Consider the following 20,385-nt stretch of genomic DNA (forward strand, 5'->3'; position numbering starts at 1 on the left):
GCAAGCACAGCTTTCAGGATTTGCTCTTCAAAAATATCACAAGCGTAAGAGAGACAGAAAATGTTAACATTTTATTTGTTTTGAACATATACAGGTTATAATTCTCTAACACAATTCTTCTAGAGCCATCTTGTTGGGAAAATAAGCAATTTAATACAATACATGTACTCTAGTCGGTTTCCTACCCAAAAGATAAGCGTTTAGTATGCAATCTTCTTCTAGTACTCTTTTAAAAAAATAAATGTTTCAGTCGCACTGTAAACTTTATACAACATTGTTTAAACCACTGGAACATGAAGAAAGTGCCTTTATGAACAGTTAAGTATTAGAAGACTGGTTCTAAATAGAAATACACAGCTCACTATGCTAAAGATGTTATTTTTCTGAAGAATGCTTTTCGGCCAAACTCCATTGAAATTCCATGCAGCTGCAGACCACAAAACAAAGCACAAAAACCTAGAGAAGCTGAGATCTGTTTCGGAGCTTACCTGGCCAGATGAGTAAATCAGATGGTATTATTCAATCTAACTGAAACTGGGTAAACCCACCACCTCAAATAAATGTAAATATAGCAGTAAACATAACTGAAAAGCTTTTGTTCTTTAACATCATTAGAATTGCCTATTTGTTTGAAGCTTCAGTAACCTTCTCCTAGTTCTGAAGGACTTTGTACCAGTTGTTTATAAAGAACTCACTGAACAACCATTTTCTGTTTGTGAACACTTAAGAGACGAATAGGTTTGGACAGTCAATTTCAGAATAATTGAAAGTGATTGTGCAGGCTTCTGTCACCTAGAGCAATTAAACATCAGCTGCTGCTTAATGCTTATCCTACAGAACAAAAGCACACACGTAGACCAAATATCTCATCGGGGTTTAATTTATGTCCTATTAAAATACTTCATTTACATAGAATATTAAAGTGTATCACATTACATTCATACAGTATACAATTATCTTCTATTAACACAAATGTAGAACAGAATATCACATAACGCTTTTAGAAAGCACACAAGAGGTGTCACAGTAAAATATGCACTTTTTGGAGCTCTTACAATCAGTGTACAGCACAGACTAGCAGGCACCTCTGACAATTTTTGTTTTTTAAACAAATAAAGGGAATTTGACAACAAAAGGGTGCTATGGTATTCAATGCCTCTCGACAGCTGTAACTAAACAGAACATACTGGCACCCAGACATATACCCAGAAAATTTTGCTAAGGCAAGCATGAGTGGGTCAACTTTTAATTTTAAACTTCTACCAAAACTTCGAGTGAAAGAAGGTGTACATGTGCAATTAAAGATTTCCTTCCTTCCTACAGATGACAATGACACCTGCTTTCCCCACATCCTCTTTAAACTTTGGAAAGGAGCCCTGACTCAGGGGCACTTGCTTTAATGAGATTCTGGATTTCTTTGAATTTTGGATGCTCTTTATCAGCTACCAACTGCAGCAATATAGCCTCGCTAGTAGTAACAATAATTCCAGTACGAGCAAGACGCTGAAAGAGAAAAGAGCAGAGAGAGAATAATGTGAGATACTTGAAATGTGAATGAGTATACATTTGTAATAAAAGATAAGATGGTCTTTTAATAAACATCTCCTATTAACAAAAGCACTGCCAATTCCATTCCAACATGTTTTAGCACTGCCTTTTATAAAGCTAAGATGGAAAATTACTGCTTCTAGACTTTACCAAGTTTAAAAGGTGCCCTGGATTACAAATAAAGCTTCCTACTTGGACAGATGTAATACCCAGTAATAGCTTTCTTCACTTTAATGTAGATTTGGAAGGCCTAGAGGAAAAGAAAATAGCAAGGTCCAAGTAATGGTTGCAATAGTGGCTCCCAGCTTTGTGACGCTCTCAAGCTGAAACAACGCCGATAGCTTCCCCAGATCTCCTGCTCTGTACAGTGACACATTTATTTAAACCACACACACACACAAGAGGAAAAAATAGGAAAATCAAACCAGTATGGCAACTTTGTCAAGGTATAGTTTTCTTGGAGTACAAAGGGTTTGCTTTTGAATAACATGGAAGGGGAAAAAACAAATACTGTTAAAGAACCTTGCCTTCGAAGAAAAAAATATAGAACAATGTTGTGGCAGTTTTAGGCCATGCCTGTGAAAATTTTTCACAGATCTTGAACAGAAAGTGGTAAAATATAAGTAAATCACTATTGGGTGTAAAAAGAAAAATAATGATAAGTTCTAAAAAATCCATTGGACAGATAACGAACATAAGCTAGTAATGAAAGCAATCTCTTATCTCTTTTTGCTTCTTCGGCTCTGGCTGATGCTTCTCCTGGCTTTACTGACCTTTGCTGCATTGCTTTGTTGTGACTGGTATTAACAACAACTTCTCTGCTCTTGTCCAAGCAGGTAAGGAGAGGGTGCAGAGAGGGAGAAGCTATTAGCTCCCCTGGTTTTTGGCCAGCGGGGTTCTTGTTCTCTTTATTAATTGTAAACACCACTGTGAATACCATACTCATTGCATTTCACTGTAGATTGTATTTTTGCTTGTAAATACAGCTTGATTTGCTTCCAGCTGGTCTGGCAAATTTAATGTTGGGGAGAGTTTTCAACCCACCACAAATGTAAGTGTCTTCTCTTTAGGAACAAAACATAACATATAGAATGTCAAAGAGGTTGGCATTGGTTTGTACTCTACTTCCAGGACTAAGCAGAATTTATACAGTTTTGAGATTAGTAGGAAGGAAGAGATGCATGTGCTAAGCATATTGGGTGATTTTCAAGGAAAGCAAAAGTTTCCTTAGAACAGTCCTTTGAACCAAGGAAAGCAGCAAGGGTGTGCTGCATCCACACCACAGGAACAAGCAGAAGAGATGCAGATGATAATAGAAATCCAGCAGGAACAGATTGAGCTGGCTCAACTCAAAACCAAACACTGACACAAGGTACCTTCATCAAACAAAGAAGAGATTAAGAACAGCCACAGTTTTGGCCAGTTGGGATGAATTGTTTAATCAATGGAAATTTGTGGGTTTGTTTTTGGTTTTGTTTTTCTGGTTTCTGGGTTTTTTTTAATCACAGGCACACAACATTTTTAAGCACACAACAGAAGCAGAGACAATAATCTCTTTAGGGTTGTCCAGGCAGATATGAAAGCTGCAGCTACCAGTCAAACTGCATACTCCAGTACTTCAGCTGTTGCACATTTGTCATCAGCACCATCACAACACATACTTATGTGAGAGGGAATGTGGAGAACTGAAGGGGCAGGTTGGACCAGATGGCATTTATTTAAAATTGCTGAAGAAGCTGGTTGTTAACATACAAGGTCACTGTGGACTCAAGAGGGCTGTGTTAATGGGGGGAAAAGTACTCACCTTCCTAGAAAAGTAAGGAGAAAGATTCAGAGAATCCAGATCAATGAACCTTGTACTGGCTCATGAGTTATGGAGCAAGTTTGCACAAGAGACAACATCATACTCACTTATTAAAAGACCATTGCTAGGAACTTTCAGTTACATGGTGACACTAAGGCAGGATTACCCAGTGCTTTGGTATTTCACCAACTCCCCTAAGAAATGTATCACCATAGCAAATCAGTATTACTGACATACCCAGTACATGTCCCTTTCTCCTACTCTTAAGTATGCCTGCCTCCTGCCCACTCTAACCCACAGTTCTTAGCACCATTCTGAAGTAAGGTTTTACAGCACAAAAGAAGACACTGTTGGTATGTGCAGCCATTGAGGAGGACTTACTGCCATATAACTGGATGGCTCATCACAGCAAGATAGGAAACAGTCCTTGAATCATATTTTGACTATTTAAGGCATCACATTAAAAGCATCTTTGTTGTGCTTGGAGAGAAAATGCTGCATGGTCACAAGCAGACAGCCCAAGCCAAATATCAGTAACAGGTGTTCAGTATTCTCTTGCTCACCTTGCCTTGCCACAGGTTGATGCCTTTTGCAAAATGGGCTTAGTGTTTTCAAAGGCAGGGAAAGGACTTTTTACAAGGGCAGGATGAGAGGGCATGGATTGAAGGTTGAGGAGTGCAGACATTAGAAAGACTGTACATCAGAAAGAAATTCTTTACAGTAAGGGTGGTGAGAACAAGTTGCCCAGGATGCCCCCTGCTGGAGGTGTTCAAGGCCAGGGTGGATGAGGCCTTGAGCAATTTGGTCTAGTGGAAGGTGTTCCTGCCCACAGCAGGGGAGTTGGAAACAGATGATCTTCAATGGCCTTTTCAACTCAAACCATTCCATCAGTCTATGGTTAAGAAGTTACTTGCAACTGACAAGTTTGCCTGGATTATAGCTTTTTCAACCAACCATGCTTTAGGATAACTGACACCTTTTTAAACAGATAGAAAAGCAAAGCTAGCTAGTTACTCTTACTATGAATAAATTTCTTCACTTGCAGACACAGTGCAAGTGATCTACAAAGAAGTGCACAGGAAGGCAAATAGATAGCAGTTTTCTGATACTTGTTTTATCTGCTGCTGCACCACATTGACTTGGGAAGTCCATCATTTCAGTCACTCCTGCATACTCTGTGTGTCACTGTGCTTTACGTGACAAACAACACTAAGCTTCACTTAATCAGAGTCATGGGTTTCATTAAATGCTATATCCTGGTGATTTCACTTTAGCCTTTAATTCTCTTATTCATGAGAAAAGAAGAAATTAAAAGCTTTTTTGAAATCTATGAAAAAAAAACACAATTCATAGTTATTAGTTTTGATAACCAAGTAATTGCAGAGCACATGGCAAAACTTGCAACACTTTATGTATATATCAGTCTTTTATTCCTAATATGGATGGCCTGTGGGCAAGTTAGGAGTACACCAGCGAAAAATCATTTGTACAAATTTGCTACTATGTAGTGGTGCATGCTTTTAATTCTTCTTGTTACACTCATCTCCACTTTCTCAATATTTAGTTAGACTAATCTCTTAGAAGGGGGGGTGGGGAAAAGCTTTACTATAATCACAGAGTCTTGAGATTAAGCTTTAATTTGCAACGATGAAGAAGAGAAAAGGGAGGGACAGACATATAAGAAGGAGCTTTGAAGAGGATCACTTACTAAATTCCATTGCATTTCAAGGAATTTCAACAGCACAACAAATACTGTTTGGAACAACAAAATCAAAAGCTCTGTAACACTTTTAATCTGCTGTACAGACAACACTCTAAGAAAATATCTAAAAGGTTCCTATCAGTTATACAGAGCAAACTATACTGCATGGAACAACCACTTTTCAAAACCAGGTGTCCCAGATTTCACATTTTATATTATAACTTAGTGAGGGAAAGTAAGGCAGTAATTATTCTCCATCCTGGAAGCTATTCTGAGAATTAGGGCATTCACCTCAATTTATTAAGTTTGCATTTATTCAGTGCTTACTGTCCTTAGAAATTCCTTGTTAGTTTACAATGAGCAGGGAAAATAACATACAGATCCAAAATGGAGAAAACCTTGACTAGGAAACTTACCTCAAGAGCAAACATTCTGTCCATCATGCTTCTTGATGACGTTGCATCAGCTACAATATGAACTTCCAGACCTCTGCCAATTAATTCCAATGCTGTTTGCTGGATGCAGACGTGAGTCTAAAGAGGAGATATCAAAGGCAAGAAAGCCACCAACAAACCATTATTATAAAACATGAGTGGCACAATGCCAAAATACAGCACATAATTAAGCAGAGTTTGAACGTACTTGTCTACATTACTAAGGACCTCAATATAAGTTTCAAATGCCAACCAGGCTTGAGACAAGATCCTGTAGTTAACAACTGTTTCATTTCATATTTTATTGTAAGAATGTATCAAAGACAAATAGCACATGGATAATTCAATCTGAAGAGGGTATCTGAGCTCTAAGCAATCAAAATTTACTTTTTTTTTTCAAATTACAGAGAGCAATGCTTAATACTATTGTTGGCAAACAGACATTAACATAAGACAGAGTAAGAATGGCAAGGCACATACTTCTACTCCAAACAGGACAACGCTACGGACTCCAGGGATCTCAGCTAATGCTGCCTCCACTTCTGGTAATACCATTGAAAATTTTGTTTTAGGAAGCACAAGTTTAGCTCCTGTTAAATCAATTTCTTGCACGGTGCTCCCAAGACCTTTGGGATACTGCTCAGTTACAATGACTGGAATTCCTAAGAGCCGTGCACCTTGGAGCTGCAAGAGAACAAGGAGGAAAGCATACAAAAAAAGAAATGATCAAAGAATGATATTAGCAAAGACACTGTTATTACCTGAAACTGAAAAACCAGTAGGCTGGCTTCATATAAACTGCTAATTTACCTTTGTGATCGAAACTCACTACAAGAGAAAAAACGAAAAACTGTACCAGTCTTTGGCCCACACTGATGATATCACCAAAGTACTTGATGGCAGGACGGAATCGCTCTTGCATATCACAACAAAAAAACACAGTGCTTGAGGGTGTGAGATTGCCCAAAGTAGTCATCTGAAAAACAAAATAAAGGTTATATTTTCTGTGTCAGTGAAGACCTTTACAAAAAAGCTGCAAAACAAGAAGGAGTTTGCAATGTCCATGCCAGGCAGTTAAGACTTAAGTTACATTAAAGTCAAAAGAGGAGAAAGGTTGTTCAAGACTGGTTTTGGTATCATTCTAAATCTGAAAGAACAACTGATCCTGTACAATGCAGTACAGTCATCTAAAGGTAATCAAGATTTTATTAAGTGGGAGACATTTACACTTATGTAAGTGTAAATGGAAACTTCCAAACCTGAAGCAAAATGAGGGAGCATACTGCCTGAAGTACTGTGAAAAAAAACCCTGGAAGTATCAACAGTATTTTTAAATCTACAATTCTTGGAACTGGCATAAAATCACATTAAGCTGAAGTTCAAAAAAGTTAGACTTGCACTTGCTTTCAATACTCTACAAACACACATCATCAATTGTTTCATTGTGTATTGTTTTGCATAAAACATCTTTTAGTACAAGTCTGTTGAAAGTCCAAAGGCTAGAATGAAAGCAAAGAAGCTTGTCTATATTATGACCAGAAACTGAATGAATACATCTTAATGGTAAAAATAATCTCCCAAACTTTCTATCACATAGACTAACAAGTCCTGCAGAAAGGCAAGATAAGAATAATGGAATTAAAGGCTGCATTTGCTCACACTTTGAAAGAGTGTTTTGTATTTGTATGAAATCAGTCGCACTGCTTGCAAGAGCGAAGGATAAGGCTTTGGCTGATGGCTACAAGTAAAGCAAGCAGATACAGTGTCATCTAATTGCAAGGCAACTCAAGAGAAATTACATACATTCAGGAGCTCTTCAGCAGAGTGATAAATCAAATTGAATGAACTGCTTCTGGGAAACAAGCATTAACTGCATACACTTTGTTTTTTCCAAATTGAGGTTGTGATGTCTTTAACTAAAACAGAACTACAAAATCTGTAAAATAGTAGATTTTAGAAGAGCAGGGATGTATCAGGTTTACATGTCAAGGTGTTGGTAGTGGGGGCAGACTGCAGGGGTAGCCAGAAACTGCCCCATGCTGGATGGAGCCAATGCCAGCCAGCTCCAAAATGGACCCATCGCTGACCAAATCTGGGCCCACCACCACTGCTGGTGGCACTTCTGTGGTAATATATTTGGGAAAGGGTAAAATAAAAAACCACCGTGCAACAGCAGCTGGGAGAAAGGAGTGAGAAAAAGTGAGAGGAACAACTCTGAAGACACCAAGGTCAGTGAAGAAGTGAGAAAAGGTGCTCCAGGCACAGAATTGGGGTTTCCCTTGCAGCCCATGGTGAAGGTCAGGTCATGGTGAGGCAGGCTGTCCCCGTGAAGCCCATGAAGGACCCCAAACCAGAGCAAATGGATGCACCTGAAGGAGGTTGTGACCCCACAGGAAGCCCATGCTGGAATAGTCTGCTGGCAGCACCTGTGGCCCCATGGAGAGAAGCCCAAGCTGGGTAAGGTTTGTTGGCAGGACTTGTGGCCCCGCAGAAGATCCATGATGGAGCAGGCTGTTCCTGAAGGACTGCACCCTGTGAAAGGGACCCCAACTGAAGAAGTTTGTGAAGGACTGCCTTGTGTGGAAAGGACCCTTACTGGATAAGTTTGTGAAGGACTGTCTCCCATTGAAGGACATTGAAGAGTGTGAGGAGAAAAGAGCAGCAGAGATGAAGTGTTGTAAACTGACCACAACCCTCATTCCCCATCCTTCTCTGCTCCCAGCAGAGAAGAGGTATAGAAGTCAGAAGTGAAACTGAGCCTGGATAGAAAGGAAGGATGTGGGGAAGGTGTTTTTAGATTTGTTCTTATTTCTCATTATTCTGCTCTGTTATTGATTGGCAAAAAATTAATTTCCCCAAGTTGAATCTGCTTTACCTGTGATGGTAACTAGTAAGTGATCATCCTGACCTTCCTGTGACCCACAAGTTTTGTCATAGTTTCTCCCACAGTTGTTCTGAGAAGATCAAGTGATGGAGCAGCTTTGTGGGCACCTGGTAGCCAGCCAAGGTCAACTTACCACCAGGGACACAGGAATCCTTAAATACTAATCCTAAATCTTTCACTGATTCACCATGCCTCCTGAATAATTTTTGATATCCATTCCCAAGGCTAAAACACTACAGTAATGGCCACACTCAACCATACAAAATGGCCTGTTCAGACTGTTGTGGAAATTATCTGATCATTTTTATTGTAAATGCTGAATTCCCCCACTTTCCAGATTCAGTGCACCACTACTGTGGACAAAACAGCAACACAATTAATCCAGGCAGTTACAAAGGCAAATACTGCAAAAACCAAAAAGCAACTCATAGAATTGTTTAGGCTTTAAAGTCATTAAGTCCAGCCACCACCTAACACTAGCAGGTCTGCTCTAACACTGGACACACTGACACCACAGAAGACAGAGGAAACAGGCATGAGGGAAATCTTTTTCACCAGGAAGCCAGAGCCGTACTGAAACTGGTTACCAAAGTGGGTGGGATCTCAGTCCTTGGAGGTCTTCAGCATTCAGCAATGTGACAGCAGATTTGACCAAGAACAGGCTTTGCATAGGAGTTAGGGAAGAATCTATATACTCTCCTAAACAACACTTCAGCAATTCTAGGCCATGTAATAAATGAGGCCTGGGACTTAAAACTCCTGGGGAAAAAAATAAAATTCAATAACTGCCTTGTTCTAACACCATTCATTTACATACTTGAACAATGTAGAAGTCAGCTGGTGTCAAGTACCAACACACTATTCAACACCACAGTGAGCACCCACTGTGACCTGTTCTACTCTGACACTTAATACCATCAGAGTAGTCAATCATGACATTTAACTTTCCTAGCTACCACTCAGCAGGAAAAATAGAGTAATTGGAATAGACAATATTTATAAGTGTGCCTCCCACCCAGAAACCTCGTCATTCTCTCTTGGCATTTATATTGCAAGCAAATGCCATTACTTTCTTCCATAAATCATTCCACCACTTTAATATAATTTGAACTACTGCAAAACATCATGGACTGTAGAGTGACTTATATAGAACTGTCTACTGCCTTAGCATACACCTTCCCATGCCAAAGCAGTAGATGGCACTACTATCCTTATCAGAGGGACAAGCATGAACAGACTAGGAGGGCCTTCAAGAAGCTGCACAGTCTGACTCTACAGAAAGATCAACCAAATAAATATTCTTTACATCTAGATACAAATTAGGTCTGACTTGTAAGTAACACATAATTTACAGAGCTCATATGCAATCCATCCCATTGTTCTGCTACCTTCCCCTTGCTGTGTTTTCTTACACACATCTCCTTTGTTACCATTTAAGAGCATTATTTTCAGTTCTATCCACAGTGGATTTGAAATGTAAGAGCATTACCAAGCCACTTCATGTGCACAACCATGCAAAAACACCTATTACCGTACCTCAAGATTCACATACAGCCTCCCTTCAGATCTTCCCCTTCCCTCTGTTAATCTTCTTCCAGTATTTCCTACTACACCTTAAAACATTTTCATTGCCCTCCCTGGGATGCTTTTCAATTTGCAGTCTACAGTGAGGCCTCCCAGTACCACTGTAACAGTAGTATTTCTCTGCCTATAATACTTCCTCAGCACTAGCAGAGCCTCAGAGAACATCAGTCAATTCACAGCTCTTGTAGGCTTTGTTCAATTTGTACTTTTCAGTATGCTGTTGTCTCTTTACATAATTGATAATACTTAAGACTCCTGGGGTATACATAACCTTAGAATCATCCCTTGAAGTCCCTCTCATCTTTTATTTGCAATAGCACTGGGTTTGTGCAGGATAGGGATAATTACTTTTTCACAAGAAGTTAGGAGGGGGCACACCCAGGATGGCCACTTGCACCAGTCAGTGGGGTATTCAGATACCATAAATATCATGATCAATGGGTGGACCACTCAATGGGTTAAGAAGTGGCTGGACAGCTAGCCCCATAGAGTGGTGGTGGAGTTAAATCCAGTTAGTGGCCAGACACAAACAGTGTTCTCCAGGGCTCAGTACTGATACCAGTTCTCTTAAGTGTCTTTATCAATGATCTGGATGAGGGGATTGAGTGCACCCTCAGTAAGTCTGCATATGATATTAAATTGTGTGGGAGTGTCAATCTGCTTGAGAGTAAGAATCTCTGCCAAGAAATCTGGACAGGCTGGATCAATGGACCAACTGTACGAGGTTTAACAAAGCCAAGTGCTGGGTCCTGCATTTGGCTCACAAACCCACCCCACGCAAAGCCACAGGCTTGGGGCAGGGCCTGGAAAGTTGCCCGATGGAAAAGGATGCTGGTTGACAGCTGAACGTGAGTCACCAGTACACACAGGTGGCCAAGTAGGCAAACAGCATCCTGACCTGTATCAAGAACAGTGTGGCCAGCAGGAGTAGGAAGTCATGCCCCTGTACTCAGCACCACTGAGGCCACACCTCAAATGCTCTGTTCAGTTTTGGGCACCATCACTACAAGGACACTGAGGCACTGGAGCATGCCCAAAGGGCAAAAAGCTGGTGAAGGGTCTAGAGAACAGGTCTTGAGGAATGGCTGAAGGACCTTGGATTGTTTAGTCTGGAAAACAGGCAGCTGAGGGGAGACCTCAAATTCTCTCTACAACTACCTAAAAAGTTACAGTCAGCTGCAGATCAGTCTCTTATATCTAGTATCAAATGACAGGATGAAAGAAAATGCCCTGAAATTGTGGCAGGGAGGTTTAGATTGGATATTAGGGAAAATTTCTTTATGGAAGGAGTGGTATTAAAACTGGTTGCCCAGGGGGGTGGTGGTATCACCATCCCTGAAGGTATCAAAGAAACACATGGATGTGGCACTTTAGCATGTAGTTTAATGGCCATGGTGGTGTTAGGTCAATGGTCAGACTTGATGATCTTAGAAGTCTTTTCCAACCAAAACAATTCTATGATGGTCATGGTTTCTCTGGTGAAGGCTTTTGGTGCACAAGTGGGTGAGGGTGTTGAATTCTATTTCACTCCTTGTTATATATGACTTTCTTTACTATTGTTGTTGTTCATTCATTCTTTGTACTGTTTTATTAAACTCTCCTTATCTGAAGCTGTAAGGTTTTCCATTTTCTTCCCAATTTCTGCTTCCCATGCTACCGGGGGAGAGGCTGGAGGACAGCCATGTGAGTGGCTGTAGGAGGCTCAGCTGCAGCCAGACCTGAAACATGACAGTCCTTTCCAGCATTCATGATGGGCCCAAAAGGCTGAGATAACAAAAAGCCTTACCGAAACCTGTTAAAATAAACTTGCTACACACACTTTTTAGATTAGCTAAACAGTTCATGGTCACAATATGGCTCCATTTGTTTGCATGGTGATATCATGTAAATCCGTATGTCCCCTGTGCATTCCCTGCAGTGATATTCACATGCTGGGGAAATGGATCAGGTCTATGACATCACTGTATCAGACATTGTTGATGTGTGATATGATTAAAGCACTGGTCATGGGGTTAAGCTGCTGAAGTACAGCAAACACAGAATCAGCTTTACAAAAATGTTCACATATTCTGGCTCTATCTGTACTTTCCTGGTTCAGCTTCAGGAAAGCACTACATATGCAAAATGCAATTTTCCTCTGCTAACTGCAATGAACAAGGAAATGGAGAAATAACCCCATGTGACAACACTATCACCTTATAAATCTCTCACCAAGGTTACTTACTAAAAGGGCAGAGTGGAGGACCTTGCAGCCATGGTGTTTCAATCATGGCATAAAAAAATAACAGTCAAGCAGATGACTATCAATATTTTCTTCTTCTTCTTCTTAATTTCTAAAAGGAAATGTGCAAGATTCAGTTTAAATTTGCTACTTTTCAAATAAAAAAAGCCACAACAACTGAATAAATCCAGTTTAATTTTCTTTTTAGTGGAAGGGTAGGTTACAAATGTTTCAACTTAGGAGTATATTTGTGCTAAACTGAAGTGCAGACTTTTGTATGAAATTCAACATTTTAAAAGGGAAAATTTACTTCTATAAGCATATGATGTTCATGTAATTGAGACATTACAAAATTCATCATCAAAATAATCAAAATGCTTGTTGTAAAATGAAGATAGACAAGCAAGAAGTTGGGATTTGAAGAAACCTATCTTTCAGTATTTTCAGTCCCTTTTTTATCCCCTTAAGGTCCTGAGTGCTGCTTCTTTAAAAAATAAATAAATATAAAAAAATAAACATTGTATTTACTTGTAGCACTAATCTATCAGAATTCATAACTGCACCTTTGGGAAAAAGAAAAAGCAAACAACTCCCCACACCTGACTTCTATCTTTCAACTTATGCTTTGGCTTTTCCTGGTCTTCAGAAAATGGACTTTGGCTCCTGAGTCAGTTACTTCTATTTCCAAAGCACTGGAATGTAGCAATATTAGGTATGTGTAAAAAGTGAGAAAATATTCATATAAATAGTTCTATTTTATTTACCTTACCTTTCAGCAATAATTAGGTGTCATTTTGTAAGCAGCCTTCTGCAAGAAAGACACACTTGAGATGTCAATATGTCGTTTAAAAAAACGCCTTGAAGTAGAGATGCTTTATGTAATCATTTCGACAATAATTGTTTCCCTTTTAGCTGTAGCATCTTAAGGTTACGCGTTTGTAAATGCAGAGCACAAGTACTGCTGAAGAGAAATCACCTCGAAGTTATGACAATGACTGTCATACAGCCTCTCTTGGGCATACATTTGAATGCTGCCTGAACTCCTCCATTACACAGCTATAATGAGCATAGCTGTCTTGCTCTTCTGATACCTCTGAAGTGTTGTCCTTTACCGCTTCTCTCCTCCAAAAGCAGCTACAACAGTTACAGCAAAACACAATAGTTTTAGTTCCACTACTTAACTGTATTTAGAGGTAGAAGAGGTCACAGTGGTCCTTATTTGCTAGAATAGAATAAAATAAACCAGGTTGGAAAAAACCTTCCTCTATTCCCCTGACCTAACGAGAAGTATTATTCCTTTAGAACTATTTAAATCCATAATAAGCAAAGGGTTCCTTTTGGCTAGTACTCAGTCACTCAAGCTGCAAGCAAATGCCACCCTCACCAGCTGGGAGAGGCCAAATGAAAAGTCCCTCATCCCACAAATCTGTGGTAAAGAGCAGCTGCCAGGCTGAATGTCGGGGTTTACCTCATCCCACCACCCTATCCAACACTGGATGGCCATTAATAAGTCAGGTGGCTGTTTTGTACCAGGACAGCTAAACAAAACAAATGTACATACATGAGCACAGTAAAAAGGCACAAAAACAACTGGACAGCAAAAGTCCCTGTGCAGAACTCAGCTGCTGGAGTAGCTTTCTCAGGGTGATTTCTCTGTGAGACTGCTGTCCCCCTCAACTGCAGGGACAGGCAATTCAAACAGGCTAGTTGGGCATCATTTGGTCCTGACATATCTTGAGCTACTGCAACAAAAAAGGTATCATTCCATGACAGGTCCGTAGAGCAATCAAAAATGGGAGGAAATAATTCCAGAGCTCTCAGGTGATACTGCCCTAGGAGTTAAAATGCCATCATTAACTGAACATGTATGTGTATTTTACAACACACACAAGCAAAAGTACTGGAATCAATGTCTAGAGATATTGGATGCTAGTATCTGTGAATCTTAATTTAAACCCAAATATATCTTTCCAAATATGCAAGTTTAATCACATCAGTGAGCAAAGGTTGTCCTCCTGAAAGGCATGTTCAAAATGGTATTTCAACTGACTATGCCACATGCAGAGTTAACAAACCTATGTCATGTGTCACTGCAGATGAAACACCAGCGAGGGAGTGAAAAAGAGCCCACAAAAGTGGTAGTGTATGCATGAACATATGGAAAGAAAGTATAATCTTCCCATCAGTAAATCCTAAAGGTCTTTAAAAGCACAGCTGTGACTATATCAGACCAAACGTGCCCCAAACAAGTGATCTCTGAACACCTGCCAGTGGCTTAAAGCAAGCTGACTGACATCATTGTGATCTCTCCAGCTCATTCTCAGCTGCTGAAGCACATCAGGGAGGCAACTAAAATAATACACAAGTACCATAATTTTCCTAAAAAGAGTTCCTATTGTCACAGAATGGCAACAGGATCAGTGAAAGCTCCTAATCAATTAGGAAATCAGCGCATTAAATATTGCCTCATCCTGAATCCCTGCAGTCAGCTAAAACTGCATAATGCATCTGAACTCGAGAAATTATGTATCCTTCTGTACCTCAACAATGACCTGGTACACCAACATGTATGTCCTGCTATGAATGTTTAGGCTGCATATTTTAATGCAGAAGCCTTCGGCAAAGAGAGTCATTGCAAAGCAGGGATCTGCATGCACAAATAAGAAGCAAAATTTTGACCTGCACCACAGTTACACACCCAGACTGCAAAAATTCTGCTTTCAAAATCCTTTCTTGAATTAACACCCATAACAACTCTTTTTGCAAGTTGAAGAGACTGCCCTTTCCAGTTTCTCAGGCTGGGCCTCCATCCGTTCTGTTTCCAACACACAAAAGATAAAGATTTTAAAATAAATACGGTGAGTGATGAATTATTAAATGAAAAATAAAGGACAAAGTAAGTTAGCTAAACTAGTTTGGTTTTTACAATGACTCTTTCCACACAGAAGGTTAAGACAAAGGACTCCAAAGTCATCCTTGATGTACAGTCTAAGCAAAAAGGCTGTCTTGAGTGTTTATGGGTTCAAGATGCTGTGATTAAACAGCGTGAATTAGACTGTTTCTAGAAACATATAGAAAAGATGAGCAGTGTATCAGTATTTATGAAATCCCTTTTTCAACTTAGCTGTGTTAGCTCAACAAGCTAAAACTTCTTAATTTATAATGTTCTGAATTAGAACAACAATTATGTTTTGGCTTTTTAAAAGTTTACCTCTTTGAAGATGGAGAAAGAAAAAGCTATTTTGCTTCAAGCACAACTATGCAGCACGACTGGCATGAATCTCCAGTGTACATAAAGATACCTTAGTATGAAACACACGTACTGTACCTGTCTGGCAGTCTGGTTTTCTGTTTTATGGCCACAAAACTAGTGAGTCATGAAACTGTAAGCTGAAAAAGCTTTTTGGGACAGGAGGAGAAACATAAATCCTAGGGACCAACGAGATCTTTCGCGTGAGATATAGAAAGCCTAGGGAACCTACGAGCCATGAGACCGAGCTCTGGCAGAGCCCTCATAACCGGCACGCTTTGAGCTTCCTCGTAACATTACCTTAGGTTAAGATTTGGTAGCATCAGCCCTATTGATTATTTTAGTCACCAGCCTATTTTCTAATTCTAGGGGCCAAGTGCTGACTTGCTGAGGGCAAAGACCGGTTACCAAACGCATGTGGTGCGAAGCGCACCTGCCTCTCCGCCTTAGTAAAACTAAAGTTTCCAGGAAGCAGTTAAGTCAGCGCGGCCTGCGGGGATCTGCCCAGGACTCCATCCCGCTCCGGGTTTCCCCGGCTGCCGGACGGCGCTGCCCGCCCACACACCTGTGGCAACCCCGCCGTCGGGTCTCACCTGTATCTGCAGCGGCACCAGGCGCACTTTGCAGCGCTCGCTGACGAGAAAGCCCTTGGGGAGGTCGACGTACTGGCTCCACTCCTCGGCGAACAGCTGCACCACGAACTTGCGGTGCATGTCTATCTGGTCCCCGTAGAGGCTGAGGAACTTCTGGATCAGAAGCTCGTAGCCAGCGCCGTGGGGCACACTGGAGGGCCGCGCGAAGACGGAGAAACAGAAGAGGACGGGCACGGAGCCGCCGCCCGCCGGCGAGCTGCCCCCGCCGCCCGGAGCAGCAGCAGCAGCCGCCTCCGCCGCCGCCATCTTCAGGGGCAGCCGCACCGAACCCAGCTCACTCGCTGCGGCCCACACTGCCGCCCCTCCTCCTGCCGCCTCCTCCCTCCGGCCAGGCGGGCGGCGCCGGCGGCCCCCAATCCCAGCGGCGGCTGCTCCTGCTCCTCCTCCTCGCCATGGGGCCAGGCCCTGCCCCGCGAGCACTCGGGGTGGACAAGCCGCCGAGGCGTCTCTGCTGGGCGGACGCTGGCTCTCCCGGCTCCGTCGCGCTTTCTCGGAGAGCGGGTGACTCCCCCTCAGGCGGGCGGTGGGAGGAGCACCCCTTCACCGAAATGCCTGCTCGCCTCCGAGCCGACGGGTATAGTCCGGTTACCCCGGAGAGGGGCGAGTGGCGGTAGGCTCAGGGACTTCCCGCTGGGGCTGCCCGATGGCGGACTCAGCGTGGCCGGCTGGCAGTTGGTGTGTGGCCGGGCCGCACCCCATCGCCGCCAAGCTGGTCGCAGAACCCGCTGTCGTGAAGGGGCGGACGCGTGGGGCTGGGAGCCGTGGAGCCCCGTCGGGCGAATGAGGCGGCGGGGAGGAGCAACGTGCCGAGCGGGGCAGGTGGCCCCGGCGGCGGCGCTAGTAGCGAGAGAGGCGGGCGGGGAGCCGGGCGCCGTCCGGGTCCGCGGCAGAGGCTGGCGGATTCGCGCCCCGCAGTAGCTGGGCGGGAACTTGTTGACAGACCCTGAGAGATGTCCCGTTTCTTTCAAGCATGATCCAGCCTGACCTTAGTTCTAGAAGCATAGTTGTTCACTGTCCCAGTACCGAAACCGGTTGTTAACAGGAGGCTTGCTTCAGAAATATCAGTTTCGGAACTGCGGGAGCAACCTGCTCTGCTACACGCCGAGCCTCTGAACCTGCAGCTTCATATACGGACGAGGAATAGAAGAGCAGAATGCAGTGCATTCTCACATTTTATCCTTCCTAGATTCATGATCTCTACAGTTAATTAACTTTCTCCCCGCTTATAACCTCCCTCCCCCGTCAAGCGCAGAAGTGACCGACAGATGGAAATGTTGCTCGTGTTTTGCCGTAATTGCCAGTCTGTTGTGTTTCATTGTACCTGGGGGAAAGGATTCAGTGGTGTACACATTAGAGAGAAAATACTCTGTTAAAACCCACTGGAGGTTTACATGCACTATCCAATGCAGTGACACCAGTGTCAAGGTTAAACGATGTCTACCTGATCTGAATAGCCACAAGCTGAAGATCGAAGTTACTCTGCTTTACTCCTGTCAGAAGTCTGGACTTGTCATGTTGAATGACAATATTACAATAAAGAACAAGATTATAAATTTTTTCCCCCAGAAGATACACTGCTGATACAAACTGATTTAAAAACTGCAAGCTTAAGGAATCTTTCAGAATTACATATTTAAACACAAATATACTCACTAGACACTGAAGCAGCCTGAAGTGATTATTTTATACACCAACCAAGAACAAATGTGCAATGGCTTTTACACATTACATAGAAAACCTATAAATCTTATTGTGTCTAGGCAGCAATTACACAAACTAAGATTTTAGAAGGTTCTGTTTGCAGCTCTGAAATATATAGAAACTCTGCCTTCTTTTTACTGCTGATGCATTGAGTGCATTCATGCAGAGTTTGCACCTTGTTTCAGAAGGAGGTAGTGTCCATTTAACTCACTTCAGTGTAAATGAACACATCTCTGTGAGTAAAAAGCACTTTTTAATAAGTGAAAACACAAGAGGTCCTGCCCATCTGAGTTCTGTTTAAACATTTGATCCCATCCTGTGTGACAATATTTAGCTGGCAAGAAAAGTAGAAACACATCTATAGGAGTGTTCAGTGAAGCATACACAACTCTATTTCACCTGCCAGCTAAAAAAATACCCAACAGCCAGAGTACAGGGCTTATTTTAATTATTTGTTCATGCTTACTGTTCTGCTGATGCAATTTATGAATATAGCTCATCATTAAAGCTGTTTCAGTAGAATCATACAGGGTAAAGAGTTGGCTCAGTCATTAGCTCACTTAAGTCTGTTCCAGTTTTCCAAAAGAAAAGGAGAAATTGAATACTCAATAAAGTCTATTTATTTTCTGTGACTTAAATTGGTTTCCACTTCTTAATTTGTACTTTCACTGAGTGCAGGTCTGAAATTGAATCTGTTTTTAAGACCATGAGTAGTGGTTTGGTTTAATAATGGTGTCTTGAATGGACTTTGTTTTGGCATTATAACAAGATAGGGCTCTCTTTGTTAACAATATACACCATAGTGAGTTCTTACCTTTCCACTGTTGCTGTCTGCAATGAATACATTTGAATACAAATTAATCAGTTATGCAGAATGCATAACTATTATTTGGTAAGTTGGCAAGATTCAAGCTTATTAAAATAACAATTATTTTCTGCTAATGGGGTTAGACTTACGCAGTGTCAAGGAAGTAGAGTCATTCAGAATCTAGACATGGAGGGGCTCTTCTAGTGCAGCTGACTATTCTTTCCTCTATATCACATCAAAGAACAAGCAGGGAGGTGGACCCAGACATCCAGAGAAGGGGCTGCTACTCCATCCCTCCCTGTCCAAGACCTTGAAGGCAGGGCAGCACAACTACCTTCTTCACCAATGCAGCTCATGTGTCCTTACCAAGTGACACCTGACCTTGGGCTTCATCAGCATCTTAACTCCACTTGTATCATACTGTACCACCTTGGATCTTTTTGCATTTCAAATTCTCTCTTTTGTCCAAGCAATTTCACTGGCAGTCTCTTCACATGTAGTCTGTTTTTCCTCCTGAAAGCACTTGAGCAGCTGCCTGTGATTGTATGGTACTGTCCCTTAAAGTGAGACACTTCTGATGGAAGCAGATCTCAGACTGAATTTTTGCTCTGCTATCTGGTCATCTTCCATTTTCAAAGTATTACCCTGTGGTAGTTTCAGGCTGTGCCTAGAAAATTTTCCACAGGTCTTGGAAAAGAAAGTAGTAAAATGTAAATAAATCACCATTGGGTGTAAAAAGAAAAACAAGGATGAGCTCTGAATACTCCCATTGGACAGATAACAAAAGTCAGATCTGTAAACTAACCATTTTTTTGGGTTTGTTTTTTTTTGCTTCCTTCACTCTGGAAGATCCTGGCTCTGGATTTGGCTGGCTTTGCTGACTTTGGCTGCATTCTTTGTTGTGGCTGAGTATGAACAACTCCCTGCTCTTTCTCTTGTCCTGTGTGTGCAGGGGGCTAGGGAAGGGAGCAGGGAAAGGGAAGCTATTGGTCGTCCCCTGGTTTGTCCAGGGGGGTTCTCATGCTGTTTATAAATTGTAAATACCTGTAAATAAAGGTAAATATTGTATATTGTGTACATAACTGTATTTTAGATTGTAGTTTTGCTTGTAAATACAGTTTCATTTGCTTCCAACTGAGCTGGTCTGGCAATTTTATGTTGGGGTGGAATTTTCAACCCACCACGTACCCTGAGACACAAACTTGGAAAGGAACACCTAGGGGATCACCAGCTGGATGTAAGATGCACTTACCTTTCATGTGCCTTTTAATTATACAGTTCCTGTGTCAGTGAAGATCAGCCTGCCTTTAATTAAGCTGCAGATATATGACACTGTCACAAATATGAAGCTCTATTCAATCCAGATAATTTTGCATACCATTTTTTTGCTTCAAAGGAAGAAAAGAAGGTGTGCTGCACTACATGGGGAAAATGTCCAGTGATCCACATTGCATTGGTCTAAAACCCAGGTGTCTGTTTTACTGTTTGAACAACAGAAGTGTATAAGAGCATTTGTAGCACATCTGACATTTCATACTGCAAGCAATGTGTGACTCATCCTTACAAATAATAAAGAAAAAGATAACTTCTACTAGAAAATCAGTGTTACTGACCTCCAACCATGGAGTTTTTGAGAGACTGTCAGTCTCACAATTACAAGCTCATAAAAAATGGAGTCTGACTACAGCGAATATGTTCCTTGGGTGGTGAGATACAACACACTAGAAAAAAAGAAAATATTGACAAGTACGGAATCATCTAAGCTTTTAAGTGAAGGCCAAATTTCCTTAGCCTGG

At 41.6% G+C, this 20,385-nt stretch overlaps 1 protein-coding gene across 1 annotated transcript; it reads right to left on the reverse strand.

Moving 5' to 3' along the window:
* Window positions 1-1,019: 1,019 nt before the first annotated feature.
* On the reverse strand, window positions 1,020-16,626 carry ISOC1 (isochorismatase domain containing 1). The gene is made up of 5 exons (XM_054178259.1): window positions 16,021-16,626; window positions 6,345-6,464; window positions 5,969-6,172; window positions 5,471-5,587; window positions 1,020-1,503 (listed from the first exon to the last, which is right to left on the reverse strand). The coding sequence occupies exons 1-5, from the start codon at window positions 16,324-16,326 to the stop codon at window positions 1,357-1,359; spliced, it is 894 nt and encodes a 297-aa protein (XP_054034234.1). The 5' UTR covers window positions 16,327-16,626; the 3' UTR covers window positions 1,020-1,356.
* Between the last annotated feature and the right edge of the window lie 3,759 nt (window positions 16,627-20,385).

This window comes from Dryobates pubescens, chromosome Z, assembly GCF_014839835.1.
Source record: "Dryobates pubescens isolate bDryPub1 chromosome Z, bDryPub1.pri, whole genome shotgun sequence".
Classification (NCBI taxonomy): Eukaryota; Metazoa; Chordata; class Aves; order Piciformes; family Picidae; genus Dryobates; species Dryobates pubescens.